Source organism: Cebidichthys violaceus, unplaced genomic scaffold (assembly GCF_023349555.1).
Source record: "Cebidichthys violaceus isolate CVI_PGR_0920_01 unplaced genomic scaffold, fCebVio1.0.p SCAF_6, whole genome shotgun sequence".
Classification (NCBI taxonomy): Eukaryota; Metazoa; Chordata; class Actinopteri; order Perciformes; family Stichaeidae; genus Cebidichthys; species Cebidichthys violaceus.
In genome coordinates, this window is record NW_027176816.1 from 2,855,995 (window position 1) to 2,878,795 (window position 22,801).

Below are 22,801 nucleotides of genomic sequence, written 5' to 3' on the forward strand. Positions count from 1 at the left end.
ACCTTCAGCAGCTAGTGTAACATAGAAGTGCTAATGCTAGTTAATGGTGTGCTAACGTACTCTGCTAATGCTAGCTCCACAGAATCGTCATGTTTCAGAAATGCATACATCCGTCTCACCTCTCCGGGTAACGAGTATCACTACTACGCAACGTTTGACCGTGACGAGCTTGAAATCCACGCAACCAGCTTCTATTGAAGAACATCTGAAATGATTGCATGAGAGTCTACGGAGCACAGCTGTATAGATGTTTGACCCTGTCGGAGCTGACCAATGCTACGCTGTGATTGGCCAGTCTGCGTTCCAGGGGCATCACTTAGTGAAGGGTCAAATACAGAATGTTGTTCTTTTAATTAAGTTTAACAGCGTAAATGTCAAATTGTTGCTGCTGAGGTCTACCGGCATTTTCATTGTGTTTATTCTGTGGTCAAGGCCCATTTGTGACATTTTTACCAGCAGCATTTTTGCAGCTTCATGCAGCCAGACGGACAACTAGTAACTGCTGGAATTAAATAACTGTAGACAAAAGCTTTGGTTTATTAAGTAAAGCCAACTCGGACTCTTTACTGCTCTTCATAAGGTGTGATCACCCTGTACTGTCTGCCTGTACTTTATGGTTTACAACTTTAGTTAAGTCTATAAAAATAATTGCGTGAGTCAAGTCCCTCAAGTCCCTTTCACACATGCAGTCTTTCCCTGAGACGTTCAGGAACCTCTCCTGCATGGGGTCATGTGTGAACGGGAGCATGGATGCATTACACGAACATTGGCACAATGGCACACTATTGGAAAAATAAAAACAGACATTTTATTGTTTTCCTGCCATAAATATTGCAATATGAAGAAATACAGAAATGTTCACCCTAAATTGTTTAGGCTATATTTTTAGAATTGCATCAATCTGGTAACAATAATAACAAACAAACATGGACAAGCAAAAGGTAAAGAAAAAAACATTTAATTTCTTTGTAGAGTCCGAAACTTAAAATAACAGTCAGAGCCTGTCATTGGCTAAACAAGCACTTTTAGGAATTCCCCAGAGCGATTACATTGCAGCCTGTCTGGCGTCTGCAGCTCAATACTGAACCAATTACAATGTCCCTATTAGTTACTTAAGACACTAAAACATGGGACAACAGGGTCCAGGCAAAAAAATAATACAGAAGTTACCCTTTAACTTAATCTTGTGTGTATATATATATATACAGTATACATATAGCCACATATATGAATATGGCTATACAATTACTGTTCTCTGTGTTTAAACTTTTATCGAGCTCAGAGACTGAAATGGAACTTTTTGACAGCCTCAGCTTCGTTTCTGAGGGGTTTTTAAGTTTGATGTATCACTAAGCAACACGGAAAATAACAAAAAGGGAAAATGGTAATAACTTAATTGAGACACTTGACTTTTTGTATGTAGATGTTGAATAGCTGTTCCCACCAGGTGTGTCCTTCAAGTAGCTGGTACATGAAACACACACACACACACACACACACACACACACACACACACACACACACACAGACACACACACACACACACACTCTTAAACACAAAAGATTAATACACAAGTGATGTTGTTCACCCCCACCTTGTCTGTCAGGCTAGCCTTTCACACTGGGGGCGTATTCTTTATTACGCACATGCTCATACAGTCACATGCGTGCACACACATGGCACGAAAACACTGCTCAGCCTAAAGGCTTTGTGGTTGCCTAGCTGCCCCCCTTCTCACCTGTACCCACCCATCTTCATCTGTTTAGATGCTTAAGACCAAAATAGACGTGAAAGTAATTGCGTTGTCGTCGCATACTGTACACGCAATCTCAAGCGGCTGTTGATACTTGCAGAAGAGCCACTGTGGGCGGTTCAGTGAGGGTTTGACGGGGTTTGGAAGTGTCAATCTGTCACGGTGCCCACTCACTTAGGACACGGTTGCAAAAGCTGGTTGCGTGGTTAAGTCTCTTGCATCTGTAACAACATTGGGTTCGAGGATCCTGCCCAAGCTTGATCTGCGATGTCGTCAATCTTTTGTCTCTATTTCAACTTTCCCCACTTAGAGAGACTTACATCGCTGCTGCCCTTTGGGCCTGGTCGCCTGACTAACCAAATAAAGTTAATAAAGGAGGTCAGGAGCATTGAATAACCGCAGTAACCGGGATACTGAGAAACTTTAGGCTGAGCTATGATTGAGACAAACTATTTTTTATGACGTGTCATACCACAACGTCTGAGGTAATAGTATTTATAGCTGTATCGTTGGAGTTAATTGGTCAATAACTCAGGTTGGAGTGTGATTCTGTATCTTAATGTGTTATTTATTTGCATGGTTTATTTCTTAACATATTAACCCCCGTCCTTCTTTCTCTCCCCCTCTGTTTGTACACCTCCTCTCCAGCTCTTGGAGTATGTTGGCAAAGGAAAGAGCATCATGGACGTGGGTTTGGCCCAGGCCCGCCAGCCGCTCACCACCCGCTGCCACTACTACGAAGTGGAGATTGTTGATGCTGGGGAGAAGTGCTACATCGCCCTGGGCCTGGCGAGAAGGGTGAGCTTTCTAAGAAAAAGAACAACTTTTGACAACTACACACACACACACACACACACACACACACACACACACACACACCTACATTCAACAGAGAAGCACGTTTTTTTTTTTGCTTTTGGCCTTTTCTCCCATTTTCCCACACTATTGTACATTAGGCAGTGTAGCTCAATGAACTCGAGGGATGTGGAATACGCCGCCCATTCGCTGACTCTTCCATTCTTCCACTCTGGTCCCCATACTTCAACAAGTTGGTGAGCTCACAACAGGCTAATGATGGAAAACTTTGACAAAAACCTGAATTGGGAATACGGCGGGTAATTACCTAGTGCTAAATGTTCTTCAGGTGCTGTCATGGGAAAGTTTTAAACTTGTACTAATGGAGGAGAAGCAGTGCTCTTGTCTTTTTTAATTAAATTTTAAATATGGGATCCCCCCACATACATCTCAGTGTATGGAGTAAAGTTGATGGGTGGCTTAGCCAGTAAAACCATTTTTAGTATTAGAGTCTACTAGTGGTAAGCAGAGTGGTTCTGTCAAAAGCTTTATTTTTTCCCCCATTATCCAGCAGCTCAGCCATTCACTTTGTATATAATGGCCTACTTTTGGTAGATTAAACACCTTCCAAGAGGAAAATACAATTAGAGAAATTTTAACACCTTATTTATTTTTCCAAAGAATGCACATGCGGTTCCCATTTCAGCATTAGCACTGCAGCTCTGCAAGTCACTGTTACCGTTTGAAGAATTAAACAGACAAACGTTTAGATGTTTGGGAACTGAGTGAGACTGATGCACATTAAAGAAGTATTTCACCCACAAAATGACCATTTGTATATGAATTTACCCGCCTAGTGGGACCTTGAATTCTTGTAGAAAACTTTGTTTTTATTGCGTGCCTCTACGGTGAACGAAAAATACCAAGACAGAGAAAAGTCCTTGATAAACTAAAGTAAATAGGGAGCTGCTTTTATATATTAGTGACTGTCGTATGCTCAGAACTTCCCAAACACATGCATCTTTGCAAAAACCTTACTATTTAAAACACTTCCACATAAATAGTCTCACCCTTACGCTGGTGCGCTCCTGTCCATGCGAGTGCTGTTTATGCACAAGTGTTTAAAATAGTAGTGAGCATACGAATGGATAAATGAGAATTGGAATATGCTGCACAAGGTGTGTGAGAGTTTGTAAACGGTTGTTCTGATATAGTTTTGCTGTTGTTAAACTTCAATTCATCATGACTTTTCTCTGCTTTTGGAATACTGGTTCGCCGTGGAGGCATGCAAAAAAAAAAAAAAAAAAAAAGTTTTCTTTAAGAATTCAAAGTAACACAGGGGTGAGTTATTTATTCACAAATGGTCTGTAAACCATTGGGGGTGAAGTTTTCCTTTTAAGAGATGCAGAGAGCGATTACAGCCGCGGATTAATGTATCAAGAGTGCAAGGATGTAAGGTACAAGCAGTAATAGTTGAACTCTTGCAGGGCTGCTTTGAATCCTCCTCACTAAGCTTATAAAGGGTAAGATTAAACTCTGCTTTCTGATTGATAGATTCTCTCATAAAACCTATTTGCATTACATTTGACCTAATATGCTTCTTCTGACTCAGGAACTATTTCTTCTACAGCATGGGGGTTATGATTTGTGAGTTTATTACTCCCAGAAAGTTTAGCCTCGAAAGAGTTATGAATTATGAAATATTAGCGACTGCCAAAGCCAAGGCCTGTGGAGAGCTGCCAGCACTGTCTCTCCCAGGGTCAAAGCTCTGCTCCTTTTAATAACAAAAATAACAGATGAAACTTGTATCACATCTCTCAAGGTCTCTGAGGCAATTTATATAAAACTAGAGGAGAGGGATGCGCTTTAAATGGCATTAAGAGAGAAATACACTCACACTGTATGTGTGCGCTCTACCTACAGGTTTACATCCAAGCCCTGTCATTTTTGGAAAATGGGTAAATCTGAACATCCTATTTGTGGATGGTCTCGTTAGTGTTGTTGGCTCTTCAAAGTCATTGATGTCTACCACTCCACATTGAAAAAATAAGACACAACAATAAATAATGAATGCCAGTAATATTGCCATCTGCATAGATATGTTGCTTGCTAAACCACCTGGTGAATATTTCCCATAATTCACTCTTGAAGTCAAAGGAAAAATAAACCCGAATGATTGAGCTACCGTGCATATTTTTGGCATTTTTTTAAAAGGAGGATAAAACTGTTTTGGACATATTGTAGGAAAAAGCTTCTAGGCTTCTGGGTGGGCATTTCCCTTGTTGCTAGAAGACACACTATCAATACCTGTGGTGCACTACTGACAGGAGCACATCATATTGGACATCCTGCGAATGTTGATACAAAAGGTACCCTTCTTCAACGAAACCCACAAAACGTTTATTATGGACCTTTAGCGATTACAACATTAAACATCTGGGAGAACCGTCATGCTGTTGTGGTTATATTTGCACGAAAAGAAGCTAGCAAGTTGATGCTAGTTCGCCTAGCTTACTAAGATTAGCACTGATTCCCGGTGATAACTCCAGTTCCATTACCTCCTCAGAGTTTCTCTCTCTTTTTGCTCAGCTTCTTTTCTCTCTGCATCTGGGTTTTATTATAAAGACATTAAACTTAAGTCCAAGAGAGGTGATAAAGCAGCAAAGTGAAGGGCTTGGCGAATGACTGTTTACTCGACAGCATTCGCAAGTTTGCATGCTGGTCTTTTTATACGTGGTATCCCCATGGTAAGACGGCCTAAATACGAACACAAATCCACTCATTAATGCCCCACAGAGTGACAGATTCTGCCCGTGTGTCTCGCTCTTTCTGTTTGTTGTGGTTCCTGACTTCAAGCTCAACTTTGTAGTCAATTTTCTTCACTTTACATCTCTTTCTTCCCCTTTGCAAACTCACTCTCTGCTCCCATCTAAACATCCACAGTAGCTGCTCACCTCACAAGACAAGTAACAGGTTTTACCCAAATTTGCAACATGGCTCCCGTGATGACAGTGTTGCTCATTTGGTTCACCACTTCACTATCATAACAAATATCGGGTGGATTGACGTGAAATGTGGTTTGTTCATGGTCCCCAGATGGCAAAGCTTGCTTTGGTTATCCCAGACTTTACATTCAGCAGCACAAAGTTTTTAATTATCCAGTAGAATTTCTCAACAAATACTTCGTGGATTGAAGTATCAAACCAACACTGTGCTACCATACTACCATACTAGTTAGTATGCCGGAACAAAAATGTAGTATGTCCTAAACTCAAATGCATTATGCTGGATATACCTGGATGTCCTACTGCATCTGGTCGCATTTTGCAGTATTATGACCCACAATCCTCTGTGCAGCAGATATATGAACAAAAGGGTCAAAGTTAAGGTGCAACGTTATGACAAAGTAGTAAGTCCCAAATAAATGCATATTACATGCAACAGTACGCACTTTGTATGGGCAGCTGCAGTAAAATGTTTATTGCAATTTAAACCAACTCAGTGTTGGTTTAAATGACATGCCCAAACATTGTCCCATTTCTCTGCACTTTGTACAAATATTCAACAGAGAAGTTTGAGACGTTAAAATCAAATTGGCTGTTTAAAAAAAAAGTGGACGTACATTTTTGAATCCCCCAAGCCGCTGTTGACATTTTCCTGTCCAACAGGAAAGTCAGAGGAATTTGTGCTATGTGATAAGTGTGAATGTTTTGTATGTGAGGTGAATGTGTTGTTTAGTGTGTTTAGTAATCTAAGATCTGTTTTGACCCCACTGCAAGTCCCAGACCTGACATGACCCCCTCTCTTCTCTCATTCCTCTGAAGATAAGGGTGTCCGTGAATGTATAGCATGCATACGCTTGGTAGCACGGTTGTTTTTCATCCGGTACACAAGCGGTTGCTAGGCTGTGGGACAAAGAGAGATCTAGACTCAGTTATGGAGTGGAAGTGGAGTGTAGAGGGTACGTTCGGAGTGTAAGGGAGGGGTGTAAGGTAGAAAGTCAGAAGGTAGAAAAAAACAAGGGAAGCTATTCAGAACATGTAAAACACTGGGAAAAAAGCTGGAAAACCCTCATGTCCTGAAAAACAAAGAAAAAGATCATAACCCTGTTGGGGGGGCGGGGGGTTGTGTCATAGTTGTGAGGAAGAGACAGAAGTGTGGTTCAGCAGCAATCAGCATCTGAAAGAAACCGATGGTTTTCTCACATCACCAATGACCCTCCGTCTCCGATGACTGTATGCATTCACTCTCTGTTCATGTACAAACATACATTCATAAAGCCAAGCACACACTTACACACAAACAAGACGTATAACCGCTCAGGAGACTGCAATCGCCGCGTTTCCTGTGTCCTCGTATGACCCGGTCCTGGGAACAGCTCTTTTCCTCTTCCTCCTGTGATACAGCGGTCCTATTAACACTCTCTCAGTGCTCACTCCTGTGAACCTGTATATTCTAACGGGGTCAATTTAGGATAAAAACCAAAGACCGGTCACTGTGCTAACGTCTGATCTGGAAGCTGCAGAACTCACAGCAACCAGCAGCCCAGTAATAATGTACGAGGTGTAGGTAGCTTTTATTTAAAAAGGACAGAATTAGTCAATCAACAGAAAATGATCTACTTTCGGTATCAAGTGATTATGTTTTTAGTCTTTTTTTTGCTAAACATTTGCTGTTCCCTTCCTTTCTAATTTTCTTTGGCATACATGGAATTAGACTGATCTTTTGACTTTTGGTCAGATAAAGCTAGACGTTTCAAGACAATGGGGGAAAAACATGCACCTTTTTATTATTTTCTGATATTTTATATGCAAAACGTTTAATCTATTTATAGAGAAAGTAATTGATAGTGAAAATAATTTGTAGTTGCAGCGTGTTTTGGTTCATTTGCTGTAATTGCTTAGAATTTTGCCCCCTATATGTTGCAACTCTTCCGATCGGCCTTTAGAGAGCTCACTGATCACTCCGTCGTTCAATACCACAACAAACTTTTGTCAGTTGCATGTGTCCGTATCAACACAACATTTCCATATGCACTTGCATCCATTAAAAAGCGATGAACATGCCTAAACACATGCACATAGATAGCCTGTTGTTGTCTTCACTCAGACTCTTTCTGTCATCGTGTGAGGAGCTGGAGGATTTAGTCTGATGACACGAGGTTATACAAACAGACCTGCATTAGTTCCCTACACAGTTTCTGCCCAACCCCTATAGCTGAGGTTGTGTGGGCACGTACAAACAGAAACACACTACTTTCCCTCCTCACCAACTCTACCTTCAACACACACACACACACACACACACACACACACACACACACACACACACACACACACACCCACACCCATACACTCACATCTGTGGTACTTCATATTTGTATGTGATAGCTGCTGTAGATGATGGGTATCTGCTTCCACATGGATCCCCACTCGGCCCGCACCTTTCAGCTCTTACTCTTCCCAGACTTGTTTACTCTGCCACCGTGTGGAAATGCAGGCTGCTCTGTTGACACCGGTGTAGCAGCATCTGATACTGCAGGGCTTTGCTCTGCCGTACCGACTCGACGCCAGTGTTTGTTGTTCTTAGAAGCAGCTTGCGTTTCAGTGAAGGCTCCTGCAAGCCACCGGGGGTGTGGGGGGTGTGTGTGTGTGTGTGTGTGGGGGGGGGGGGGGGGGGTAGCGACCATGTTTCGAGAGTTTTACAGTACACGATGGTGGACCAGATGGTGAACACGGTGCTCCCTCTCTAAGATACATTCCATCATATGTTGATAGAGAAGGAGTGTAGGTGTAATTTAGTGGCGCCACCACTGATTGAAAAACAGAAATCACAGCATTAACTGTTGTAATTTCCAAACCACAATAGGTTGGAATGTTTCTTTTATCAGAGTGAAAGCCCTTCCAAATCCCACAAAACAATATGATCTGTGCCTTACAGAATTTATGGCTGAAAAAAATAATATTATTCACACTGAGAAGAGTTTGAAGATAGAAATCTTATTTTTACACCATCAAATTGTTCTTCAGGTATTAAGACATCCTGTATGAAAATATTCGGCCACTATGTACCACAATGAATACCAACTATTTGGTTAGAAAAACAGAAAAGATATTGTGGTGATGTTTGGGATGGGGTGTTTCTCTTCTACTCTTGAATAACAATGTAGCAGCTGCAGTTTGTCAAATTCATTTTAAGACAAAAATGTGTAGTTTGTTGCCAGTTGACTGTTCCTTGTCCGCTGTAGTTATTGTTGCTGCACCTGTCAAGCTGTCCAGCACGGCATATATGCAGTTCACAGGGATGGTGATGCCAGATCTATGACTTACAATGTGTAGTAATTAATAAATAAAAACAATGGATCCTTGACTTAAGAGGTAAGATGGGCTGAAATGAGGGCGGTCACTAGCAGATTTGTGATTTGTTACTTAGCTAACGTTCACTCAGTTTGTTGAAAACGCTCCCTGTAGAAGAAATAAAGGAACAACGTCACTCCAAGTATTGTAAGTATGATTAGGAAAAAAATACAATCAGACTGTTATTTGGTTCTAACATAATTACCTTTTTGGCCTCTTATCTAAGATACTAGTTTGTATTTTCGAATGGTTCGTTTTTACATTTAACATTATAAGAGAAAAGGTTCCTTCAATGAGGACTAATTAATGCGCTTTGATACGGACTGAATGAATGAGGTAGGAGGGAGGAGACAGAGAGAAACTCAGGACTTGTTGAAGAAAAGGTTCACAGAGTCAGTTAGTGGGTTTAAGTTAACTCTCTTTCTGGAACTGAAAACCCAGAGTTTTAACTAACTCCGAGTTTTCACTAAACCTGCTTTCTAAAACAGGGCCCTGATCAGAGTCCGTGGATCATCAATCAGAGAGCAGAATAGCCAGACGTTCCTCTCCTCCTCGTGGAGATTCAGCCCACATGTCAGTCAGCCAGAGGAATCCTCCGGCTTGTGGTTGAGACGAGGGGGAAGAGGAGCAGACTTGGCGGATCAAGGGGTTTCAGGCTTGGAGGAGTAGCTGCATTCCTTCATGTCTCTCTGTCTTTCTCTGCTGATGTCTCACTCTGTCCATCTCTCTCTCTGTCTCTCCATCCATCTCCATTTCCTGTTCCTCAAGACCCAATGGGGTTGTCAGACAGGATCGTTGATGTTTCCCTGATGTCCTGTCCTCAAATACTGCACTCTTGTCTTCCTGGCTCGACCAAGCTGTCTGTCTGCAGTGTTATTCCTGTGCACAGATGCTAATAGTGATAATTTCAGCGGCCCTGTTTCGTTTTTGAGTAATGTCAGCAGTTGATGTTTCTTTATTTGGATTATAGCACTTTTCCCAGGCTGCCTTTTTTTTTTTTGGACATCCTCCTGGTCATATTTTGGATTCTTGAGACAAGATGAATATGAAAAGTTGCCTTTTCTTTTTGTCTGTTATTACTAGCTAAAAATACATGCAGTAGGGAGAGTTCACCTGAGAGAGAATGTGAACAAGGAAGCATATAGAAGATTTAGTCCACTGAGAGATGAAAGAGGAGCGTAATGTCACTGCCCTTCTCCTCCTCCTCCTCCTCCTCCTCCTCCTCCTCCTCCTCCTCCTTCCTTTCTTGTTCAGTAATGTGTTTCTACAGTTAGGTAGGTGCAGCCCAGACGACAGATAGAAATCTCAGGTAATTACCTCTGAGTCATACTATGATCTTATCCGAAGGTTGGCTCACTAGTTATTTTTTTTGGCACGGTGAAGCCTGGAGAAATGCATACATACTGTACATGCCGACAGACAAATGGAGAGACAGAGAGAGTGACAAACACACCTTAAACACTCGGTGTGTCTCCAACCACCTGTTTTCCTGCATTAAAAAAATGTCCAAAAAGATTTTAAATTTGGCAAAAAGGTTTGTATGCCTGGCTGAGGTGGAAATGTTTGTGGAAAAGCAAAATGCATTTAGAATGAAAATGTTGCAATCAAAACAGATTTAGCGAATTAATGATGAAGTACATGAAACATGTGACTTCAACATCCATCGAAGCTACAAATACAAAATAGCGTCAGATCAAAGCGGTTCCCACATCGCTCCACACAGATCCGATGTAATTTTCCTCACATTAAACAAACAGAAATGTCATATTTCCATCCAGTTTTCCACTTTGTTTTTCACCGAGGTTCGACTAATGCTCTTTTAATTACATCATCTTATTGCATCCTCTTCTTCTGCAATGTTATAAGGTTTTTTTTCAACTGCAGAGCTGGCGCCACTTGCTGCTGATTAACCAACTCCTAATAACAACATAACGGTAGTGGATGGAAACAGCATTAATATTGATATTCTCAATATTTGGTTATTATTTGCGATGCATTTGGATGGAAAGCTGGTAACTGACCAACATCTAAAATAGAGTGGGAAAGGAATCCTCACACTTAGCCTGACATCGCCAGAGCAAGTCGTGAGTGAGTCTCGACCCTCAGCTCATTTTCTTTTATTTCAAACGGGTTATCAACATGTGACGCTGAGCGACCAATGACCAGATCCGCCCGTACAAGTACCTCAAAATTGTACGCAAGTACAGTACTTGAGTAAATGTACTTTGTTACTTTCCACTACTGGTCTTTACATGAAACCCTTTTTGTCAATAGACTCATTTAAAGAGGTGTGTGTTGTCTTGATTAGTAGATCAATAGAAGATAATAGAAAAATGAATGACATTTTGGACACACATGGACGTAAACTGCAACTTGACTGGTTGGCGGGGGCAAACAACCGCAAATTGAGGCTCTAAAGATAGAGGGGTGACTTTTGTAAAGATTGCAAATGTGTGATATTAAGCTATATAAATAGAGAACGACTTGACTTGGTGGTCAGTGAAATTATCTTGATACAGTTTTTTGCCAAAGAAAACCTGCACACTCTCCAAAAACCTGCACAGTTGAAATCAATCATATTCATAACTGTGGAAACATGTGTTCCTGACCCGTGTAACTGTTTGCGTCTGTGCAGGATTACCCCAGGAACAGACACCCGGGATGGAGCCGAGGGTCGGTGGCGTACCATGCTGGTGAGATTTCAAACCCATTTTCTCTTCTCGTTTCTCAGAAAGAAGGTTGTTTGTTATTAACTTTTACGAGTGTGGAATTCCCCCGATAGTTTTGTTCGGATTAGGTCCATAAATCTGATCTACTTCTTTTTAAAGCATCTGTTGCTTTTAGATGCAAACATCACAGGGCACCGCCTCAGCTGGATGTTGTGGTGCCTAGCACTAAGAGAGATCAAGGAGGATTGCAGGCAGATAAAAAGCCCAGAAAGCAGATAAAAGCAGACGGTGACAGCATCAGAAGAAAAAGAAGGATCTTATCTCGGTCTCTTTCTTTGGAAGTTTGGTCATGTTGATATCTCTCTAAGCAACGACCCCCCACCCCCAGAAAAAAAAGGTGACACCAAAAGTTAAGTTATCGTTATCTTTCAATGCTTCCACACACGCATGTAAAGTCTTGGTTGTTTGCGATGACAGGCCTGGGAAGAATATCTGTACAGGCATCTGCACCAAACCCCCACAGCTCCCATTCCAGGCCTCAGCACCCGTCATTATCAGCGCTAAGACATTAGCTATCCAACGCGGCTGAGGTGATATGAGAACAGTGGCATGCTGGTTAGGTGGTTGTTATTTCACCGTACGAGCTGCAGTTCCGTACGAGCCGGCTCTTTATCTGACAATCCACCTTGTCACGGTCGAGATTTTGTTAGTCCTTATCAAGTTAGCTGGCTTTCTATCTGCATTGTTTCGGTCTGAAGCAAGAACCCACTGTTCATTTTTTCTCACAGGGGATTTGTGAAGCTCTTCTTACTCTGAATGATTCACACACACACACACACACACACACACACACACACACACACACACACACACACACACACACACACACACACACACCACAAATCTCACCCTCTGTTGTATGTTCTTCCATCATGCAGTGAGTATGATTTTTTTTATTTTTAGAGAGAGGTTCATATACTTCCTTCTAGCCGACCTCCAAATCAGCTATCAAAACACATTTTCTTCTTCACTCTGCACATTCCATTCATATTTCGAGTGGATGTTTATAGTCTAAATACTATAATACTATATCCACATATCCCTTTGCAGATTCCATTTATACTTAGGATGCATTAATAGTAATAACAGTTGATGCTGCGCGTCCTGCCGGGTCTGCGGAGGATACCTCACTGCTGAGTGACGGACGAGGCCAGTCACTCACGGAGGCTCACCGTGCCAGTCCCAGAGGTCTAGCGCTGCGGTCGGCCTGGTTTGGCCGCTGCGCGTTGGACACCACAGAAATGTGCACGCCCCAGCACAGCTCCCATTAATCTTATTTGTTAGAGACTAAAATGATGTATGTGGTTTTCCACGCTGTGTGTATGAGGTTTGCCTTCCCCATGCTTGGGTTAAGGTGCAGGCTCTGATCCAGCTACTTAAAATCAACAGCCGGGGGCCTCTTCTTCTTCTTCTTCACGTCTCCCCGCGCTCCTCGGAGATTTTTTTCACCGAACAGCTCAGGAACCTCAAGAATTGCACGCAGACGCTCTTTTGGCAGAGGGACAGAAACTTAATGTATACACAGTATTGTATGCGCTAGGTCATACGACCGCAGCAGAAATTGCTTAAAGAAGGAATGACTTTGTTACCTCGGTTTTCCTGCTCAGTGTGAGCCAAGAGTGGTGTGAAGAGGTGCTTCTGTGACACATGGTACCTATGTTTATTAACTTTTATGGCTCGTTTTTGTATTTGACCTCAGTATCTTTAAAGGGGCAAATATCTTCCAGTACATTCTTGGCAGGCCTGAGTTTTGCATGGACTCACTGTTATTGTTAAAGACCTCAGGCTGGTCCTTAGTGCACCATGAGTGTTTGTAATGTTTTTACTGCTAGCTTTGAAGAAAACAGCGGCTGTAGATAGTCTTATGTTATGCAGCCTGGGGGCAAATACATAAATTCCATAATAATTCAATTCAACATTCCTCCTTTTTCTTATTTATACTTTGCATGTACAGCTTGACTACTGACTACTATTTCTGTAACGCTGATATATGGTCCGTTGTAATGGGCACGCGACCAGCGTTGACCTGGATCACATGTGATGTGTATTATTGACTTTAAAGGTTGTGATTTTTACTCCAGATATATTCCAGTTATATACACAAATGGCTGCCAACCATATCGCTGCTCCTTTGTATAGCTTGTATAGTTTGAGAGTTCATTGGCCTGCGCTGGTGTTACCACGAGTGTTTGTGTTGGGAGCCGGCCCAGTGCGGACCTCCATCCTGTGTGTTGGCTCGGCTTGTCTCCGCAAGTTAATGGGCCGTGGGGCGCTGTGGGCCCCTGCGGGCCCTATCAGGAGCAACCAGCCATCCAACCAGCGAGTGCTCCTCAGCAAGCCTCATTAACCCTGTCACCCCCTCCAAACCCCCCATCAGTGAGTCACACGCGCTATGACTCAACACCCGCAGCCGAAGGTTGTGCCTTACCACCGCCGCCGCCCTCCGTCCCTCACCACCAAGCCAACCTCACATAACAGGGTTCAGTCTAACTTCCTTGACGGGGTCTAATCTGATTCCAGCTCAGGTTCTGCAAAAACAATTATTCAACACCAACATGTTGTGTAGGGGGGATTATGTTACCTTCTTACCTAATGGGACAAAAATGGATTTGGATGACAACGTCTCTATGACACTAAAAACACACATCTAAGAGGAGCATGTACTACTAGGCCATGTGTGTCCATTACGAGCACTATTACATTAGAGTACATTACAATTTCCCAAAGTTATTCCGTTAACTATCATAGAAAACAAAGAAGACCCGCAACTATTGACGATAGAGAAGCTGGAACCGGAGACTTTTTGGCTTTGACATAAACAAGCAGTCGATTATCAAACTCGTTGGATGATTTTATTGCCAATTGACTAATATTTTCATCTCTAAAGGGAATAAATCCTTCACTCTCCCTGCCAGTATGTATGAACTTGAGGTGTATCTACATCGACATGTTTGGTGGTAAACATGGTTGTCAACAAACCAACTAGGGGGCTACAACTGTCAATTATTTTCGTCTTAATTTTGTCTATAAAATTTCAGAGTAGTGACAGTTAAAAAGGGGGGAAAATTGTAATTGCAATTTCCCAAAAGCCCACCGGATGATGTCAAATAATTTCCGTCCGACTGTTCAAAACCTATAGATATTCAATTTATTATCAGAAAAGGCAAATCCTCAAACTACAGACGAGGGTAACCTTAGCAGCCTCATCGCCCAGCAAACCTGCCCAGCAAACCTGCCCAGTAAACCTGCCCCTCACGCTGTGCTACTTCATCTCTAACCAGAGATTTTAATTTATAGTTCATAAATACTCTTTTTCTTTTAATTGGGCCTCACAGGCAAATGGGCCCATAAAAAAAATATAATGTACAGTCAATCCTTATAAACATGTGACAACTCACATGAAGAATATAAATATTTTGTTTTATATTTTCATGTTTTAGGAGTCTGTGAAGTCATTGTTCCCTGGGCAGCGAAGCCTTTTCCAGACAAACTCTCATGTTACGAGAATGTCTGTTTTCTTTTTCCCAGCTGGTCTCGGTTCTCCGCTAGGCCCGGCTCCAAACCCTGAAACTCCGGCGTTCACCTTCTGGATCTCCCTTACATCCAGCACCTGGTGGCGGTCGCAGTCGCTAACATTGTTAGCTTTACAAACAACTTCCTCAGTTTGTGATCTTGACTTTTGCATTAGCCCCATCCCCAGTAATATTCTGCTCCTTGCACTCTCACCAGCCTCAGAGCCAAACTTTGGTCAACACCTCTCTGCTAATTTTAAACTCTCGGGGTCTCCAACACAAATTTTAACATTTTTTCCGCCACAGCTGATTTCCAAGTTGAGCCGGCATCTCGATTTCCAACCTTTTGAAGCACCAAAGCACACTTAAGAAAAGCAACAGAACATATAATTGTATGCAAGTGCCAGACAGAACTCATTTTACTGTATCTTATAGTTTATGTTATATGAAGTTTATTTAGTGCTGTCATCAATTATTTATTCCAAATTATTCATTAAACTTAAAAAAAAATCGTCATTAGAAGAGGAGGGTTTAATGGAAAACACTCATGAGTTGCATTGTGGCAAATGTGGAATCCAGCATTTATGGAGCTTGACCCGTACAAATGACGAAGTCTTTACTGCTTGGATTTAGTTTTCTTGTTTTTTTAAATCTGTCTCTTGTGAGTCCACCAACTTGGAAGTGCAATACTAGATTCCTGGAATAGTGAGAAATGCCTGTTATATGCTCCCAGAGCTCCTGGCAATGTGTCCAGGTTACTTTTGATTGTCTAACCAACAGTCCAAACTCAAATTCTATTTACTGTATGAAGACTATAAAGGGAAACATAAAACAGATAAAAAAGAAATCCTCACTTTTTAGAAGCTGGAAATGGAGAATGTGTTTTTTTTATTCATTGTCGGTAATTCCTCAGCCGTGTGTTTAAGGATTATTTACAGGCTCATACCGTTGATTTAGTCGTAAGGTATTTACTGTACAATTGTTCCGATTGTTCCATAAATATAACCTTCATAAATCTGCGAGCGAGCTGTGTGAGAATTCTGAAGATGAACTCCGGCGAACATCCCTCCGGCCACGGCTCTCGGTGCTCTGATGCTCTGCCAGGCTTCTCCTACCTTTCCAGTCCCAGTGAACCGGCTCCATCCTTAGACCCAGACCTGGACTTCTCCACCCCGGCTCACCTCCAGCGCCAGCCCATGTCACTCTCCAAGGCCGCCTTTGCTCTGCTATATTTAGCGGCGCTGTGCCTGCGCCGGTGCCGGCGTGGCTCCACTGTTTGCCTAGTGTGCGGTGTTGTGACAAGGGCCCGCATGGGAGCCGTAATGATACAGTGTCTCCGTCTCCCTCCCGGTGCTCAGATAGAGATTGTTTAAACAGTATCCTGAGCCTTGGACGGGTCCCATGACAACTCCATAAATATTTACCAGCAGCAGCCACGTTGCTTCGCTTGAGGAGAGCTCGTCTGCAGGCTACCTCTGCAATGTCTCCCCCCCCCCCCCCCCCCCCCCCGTTGTCTCGCACAACTGTTGTATGTGTTGTTTTGATGATTTCCTTTTGGAGGTTGTTGATGAGGTTTTTTGTTGGAAGAGAAGTGTTTTTACGACCGCTGCTTTCACCTTTTTACGCATCATCATCCGAAAGGAATGTCAGGATGTCCTGTATATTAGCAACACATTGTATTTAAGGTACACATGTTGCACGCTGTGGTAAACACATTAAAAGACGCAGTGACGTCCACCAAGTCCAGTCAAGTTCAGTAACGGGACACGTGCTGTAACAGACGGACAGAGATGTCCTCTCACCGGGTATAATATTGTCAAGGCTTTTAAAGAATTTAAGGCCTTAGAAAGTATCAAAATTCTGAAATTTGTTCTCCGAAAGTCTCAAATATTTTCTCTTGCAGTTATTTTAGTTTTGTTTCAGTCAGTAACATCAGGCGTGCAGAAAACCCCGTCACTACTGCCAGCTGCAGCAGTGAGGAGGCTCGTCGCTGAGCCTGAAAAAGTGTCGATTTTAGCAAAACTTAAAAGAATTCAACATTTTAAATTTTATAAACCACCCGTCTATTATCTGCCGCTTGTCTGGATCCGGTCGTATTCATTTAATCAACTATATTATTAGAAACTATTGTTACAGACAGCTGGGATATACTAAAAAATGTGATGTAATAATAAATCATTGGAGGCCATATTGTCCGTGCTGGTTTTCCATGTTACTTTGTCATACGTAGTCCTGTAAAGGGTATCAAATTGCATTCCATGGGGTATTTTAAAGGTCTTATTAGTCTTCATTTTAACTCTGTGAACCTTCCATAAACCCTGCTCGCAGGTTAACAAATACAAATTCTGATCCTTAAGTAAAAGCACATAAATCTAATCAGGAAAATGTACTTACATTATTAAAAGTAAAGTGCTCAATGCAGAAAATGTTTTATTATCATTAGATTATTATTATTACTTTACTATTGATTATTTTCATTATGGATTAATCTGCTGATTATTTTCTCTATTAATTGATCGATTGAGATGTAGCGGAGTAGAAAAGTAAAGTTCAAATACCTCACATGTGTACCTAGTAATTGAGTAAGTGTACTTAGTTATGTTTAACTAATAAATAAACTAATAGCTGCAGAATTAAAAGTTTCCTCCTCCTCTTCTGACAGATGATGGCAAGATCTTTCACGGCAGCGGCGTTGGAGACGCGTTTGGTCCTCGCTGCTTCAAAGGGGACATCATGGGCTGCGGCATCATGTTCCCACGAGACTACATCCTGGACGGAGAAGGTGAGGGCGAAGGGTTTGGGTGCTGCAAATACACCGTCACTCATTGAAGTGGTTGGTGTGTCCGTGGGAGGTTTGGCTCTTAAACCTGCTTATCGTGGTTTAGCGTAAGGCAACGTTCGGTCTTAACAGAGTTCATTGTGTTGCATGTTGGGAAAGAAACTGGATGCAAACCAAGATCCCCCGCACCTAAAGCCCAACAGACACTTAAAAGGGGAAATTCTCTTCCCCCACCGCGTTCAATGAGAGATAGATAGGCGTTCCTGCTCTCAGGTGGATTCAGTCGGTCCGTTCATATTGCCAAACCTCTGATAGCAATACACAAGCACCTTAATCTTCAAGACAGCAGCTAATGTTATCTAACATGAACAGTGTCCTCGGAACGAAACAAAACATTTCAGGTTGTGGCAGTTATTAACTTGTTTCCGCAGACGTGCTGTCTGCACATAAAAGCCTTTATTAACACCGTTAACTCTGTCTCGTCCTCAGGTGACATGGACGACTGGGATCGCCTGGAGGTCCATCCGGGTCACGCGGGCGTCCAGAACGTCCTGTACCTCAACGATGACGAAGAGGAGGGGGAGGAGGAGGAAGATGGAGAAGAGGTAGAGCAGGGTCAGGAGGGCAGGAACGTGACGGTGAGGAAAGCAGCTGGGTTAACCATTTGCTACACACACACACACACACACACACACACACACACACACACACGTAAGCATGTTAAAGCATTTTATGAGGTAAACAGGAGATAACATCAACCTGCAATAAATAGTTTCTTGAAGCCACTGGAGGGCAGCATAACAAGCTGTAATTACTGAGACGTCATCACCTTTTACATTTATTCTGGTGAACACAAACAGTTAGTTATTCACACAGAGACAGAGCACCATTAGCTTTCATTAGCGGCCATGTTTATGTCCACCTGATGAATGTGACACTATTTACTCTCACTTTAGCTCCACTAGCTCTGAGCTCTTTAGCTGCTCCATTGTGTTCACAGGCTATTCTCTAACTGTGTCTGCCAGATGTTTGGTGCTGAGGTAGGTGGCGTACGGACGGTTTTAAGGTCGTAAACGACAATATGAGAACAGTGAGAGCGAACCAACAACAGCTCCGTAAAGCTCACCTTACACGTCAGCTGGATTCTCTCGATATCACGTCCTCTAAAGAAGCTACTGGCAGCTACGGGTGAGGTTTAGGTGTGTGTGACGCGACACGGAGAGACAATTGTTCCTTCAAAACAACAATGGCGGCTCCTAAAGACATTAGCGTTGATGCTCCATTTGGCATCAGTTCTATCAGAAGTGGAGAGTATTTCTTCTTTGGAAGAAGAGCAAAGAACGGCCCTGAAGGCTTTACTTGATGGAAAATGTGTTTTTTCTGGCTTCGGTAAGGGTTTGATGTGAGGTGATGATGAAGCCTTTCACATTACGTCATTTGATGCATTATAGTTATTAACCATATTGAATATAGATGCTTTAAATGAAGGCTGAAGCAAGCCTTCCTCCTACCAAAACATGACTTTATATCCATCATGAATGTTCCACGCTAACCACACCTCGGCTCTTCTGTTCGGAATGTCTGTCTGGAGATTTATCCGATAATAGGGCACAGCTCAATTCGTCTGTAGCAAAAATAGATCAATAATCAATTCGCACTTAAATATTGTGACATTTTACAGAAAGCTTCAAACTCAATAAGATAAAATCGTGAGTCGGCCGTAAAGGTGCTAATAGTTTATCTAACTAGCAGGTGATCGCTGGGTTACAACTGGGTTAATGAGAACAGAGAGAATGAACAGAACTGATGGGAGATGCAGAGTTTCTCATTTTCGGACTGAAACAGATTAAAAACTTGATACTGTTGACATTTCAACACACAACATTGCATTTCCCTGATACACACAGAGCGTAGTTTGATCTGGGGACGTTAATAATTAACCGTTAACAGACGATAAGAATCTCGACCCGTCAATGCTGTCAGTTAAACAGTTAAAAGAAATATTAAAAATGACAAAAACGCGTGCAAAACTCGCTTATTTTGGGACTATCCCCTTCACTTTAAATCAGGTGAAGAGCAAGACACGGGAACTTGGCTTGAGTCTTGACGAGTTGTAGCATTTATTCACCGGCAAATAGCCGAAACTGTACACACACTGCAGTGCTGTGTTCACAGGGAAAATGTTACCGCTGCCTTGATACTCATCATCATGCTGTCTAACGTTACACCGGGCTTTACTGGTCTGCTGGGCTGCTGACTGTAGTCAGAGTATCACCTTCAGTGGACGGCAACGTACCTCATACAACCACACTTCAAAAGATCCAAACTGCTTCTTCTTTTTTCCGAGTGGGTGGCACAGTAAATGTTTGATAAGTGACTCAGCCTGATTAATCGAACACACACACACACACACACACACACACACTGCACAGTACTTCATTTGTTGTTTTAGTGTGCCGGTATTTGCTCTCAGACTTGGAAAGAGGCCCTTGGTATTAGCATTGAAAAGCGTGTTGATGTTCTTTTGGGAACAGCTGGATAATGTTTGATCACTGGCTGATTTAGTGGAGACTTGTACTATAAACATTGACTTTTTTTTCCCCTTCAAGAACACAGACATTACACTGTCACCTATTTGTTTAACGATATTTCCTAACTGCACATAATTCCTGTTTACAACTGGCACACGGTGTGCTCTCAAATTAAGTTTGTACAACCATCAGTCATTATGAAAAAGACATTTCTTTCATGAGTAATTGTTTCAATGCTCCGTCGGTGGATTACCATCCGTGAAAGGTATGCATGCGTGTGTATGTGTGTGTGTGTGTGTTTTAACTCTCTGTCGCCGCCCTGTGGTCCTCCAGGTGTTCTTCACGAGGAACGGGAAGCTGATGGGCCGGAGGGAGATGGGGGTCCCCCCCGGTGGCCTCTACCCCACTGTGGGGATGCTGAGCAGCGGGGAGAAGGTCAAAGTGGATTTGCATCCCCTCAGTGGATGAGTTGAGCCCGTGAACTGGACTCGTGATGCCCTGCAAACAGCTGGCTGCACTGTGGAGCTCACCCCCGCGACGGCCCGGCGTGCCGCTAACACTCAGCGCCAGAACAGCTGCTCAACATGCACGTCTCGCTGTCGACATCCTCGACGCCGCCTCTGCTTTTATTTATAAGACCCGTACATTTTCACATGTTCACACACGGATTGTCCTCCTGGTTGTAAAGTAGCAGAGAGGTCGTACACGAGCTGTGTAAGTTACAGCATGCAGGAATAGACAGCTGCGCCTCGTAGCTACAAAAAAAACACAAAAAAAACCTCCCAGAAGATATTTAACTGTTAATTCTATGCAATCTGTACTGCTATCATCCTCACATCTAACCTCCTTCTGCATGCAGTGTGTGTCTGAAACACTGAGCTGTTAAATCCCTCTCATGAGGTCCGGCACACTTTGTTTATTTCATTTGTCACGACCCCAAGCAAAGCAGAGCGAGGCCAACAGTTAGAGCTCGTTGGTGGTTTATGTTTCAGGGAATAGATCCTCTCTCTCTCTCTCTCTCTCTCTCTCTCTCTCTCTCTCTCTCTCACACACACACACACACACCCTCTTTCTCGACCTCCCTCTCGCTGTCTCTCTGGGTGAGGCTGCCCTCCTGTGAGCGATCGGGGACCTGCTATTGCCTCACCTCGCTGGCTGGAAGTGAACTGTGGATCTGTTGCAATATTTCAGAAACACTCATTTTCTGTGAGAATTATATGAGGATTATTGCAGGTTTGGCGATCACAACCTCACATAAGATGCTGTTAATGAGCAGCGTCAGACCAGAGTGAATAGATGTCTGAGTGTTTTTGTAGTTTTCTGTTGGAGCCAGACTACAAATGAAAACACGCCAGGTACATTTTCTTTAAGGGGATCTGCAAAGTACTCGTTGAGCATTATCTTCTACATTGAAAGTTCAGGGAATGTGTTTTGTTTTTGCACTTTGGGGGCTGAGGAGACATTTAGGGCAGACATGAATACATTGGGTGGGTTCCAGTATAATGCGGTCCGATGCAACAGCACCATCATCAGCCATAAACAGTAAGTTAGTCAAATGTAATGTAAAGTATCCGTCGCAGGGCTGTTGTATTGGATCGCATCAGACTGTAATGCGTTTTACTGTGTTTCAATATCTTGTTTTACTCACTCTGCAGGTTTGCCCTCCATACAAAAGATTATTTCACATCTTTTCTTTTTTCTTAACCCTAATTTCTAACCATTACGTTAGAACGATGTGATGTTTTTAAAAGAAGAGAATAAGGAGACCCACTCAAATTGATTTATTGCTTTAGTAGTCGGTAGATGACTTCCTCTCTGTGTTGCTGGATGTGATGTAGAATTAACTGCTGGATGTTTTGTTTTTGTAACATAAAGACAATGATGTTTGGTTGCTGTTTGTGTGCCTGCAAAGCAGCACCAGAGGTCTGTTTCACAAAACCAGAGAAGTGATTTAATCATTTAACTTTGGGCTTCACTCTGGCTCTCTGGTATCTGAATGCTGGCTCACCTTCAACCAGGCTGGACCCTGAGGCAATCTGCTGATTATTTTCCTCATTGATTAATCATTTAGTCTAAAAAAAATCACATTTTGAGAATACCAACCATATCTAGAAAGGCCTAAAATTGATAATATAATGATTAATCGATGAGTCAATTAGTTGATCAATCATTTCAGCAATTTTCATACAAAAATAGTGAAAGAAAAGCCAAATATGTTCTGGTTCTTATTATATATCATTATGACGATGATGATGATGATTGATTATGATTATTATCAGTTACAATGATCCAAAGGATTGAGAGCAGAACATGTTTTGTTTACATGTTAGCAGCACTGCTAAAAA

The 22,801-nt window shown here is 42.4% G+C and overlaps 1 protein-coding gene across 1 annotated transcript in view; it reads left to right on the plus strand.

Moving 5' to 3' along the window:
• Positions 1–22,343, plus strand: part of LOC137889457 (SPRY domain-containing protein 3-like) — a 41,086-nt gene extending 18,743 nt beyond the window's left edge. The window contains exons 7-11 of the mRNA XM_068733324.1: positions 2,403–2,552; positions 11,541–11,598; positions 17,809–17,928; positions 18,415–18,563; positions 20,790–22,343. Of these exons, the coding sequence (XP_068589425.1) occupies positions 2,403–2,552; positions 11,541–11,598; positions 17,809–17,928; positions 18,415–18,563; positions 20,790–20,924 (612 nt within the window). The 3' untranslated portion in view covers positions 20,925–22,343. The remainder of the gene's footprint in view (positions 1–2,402; positions 2,553–11,540; positions 11,599–17,808; positions 17,929–18,414; positions 18,564–20,789) is intronic.
• The last annotated feature ends 458 nt before the right edge of the window (positions 22,344–22,801 follow it).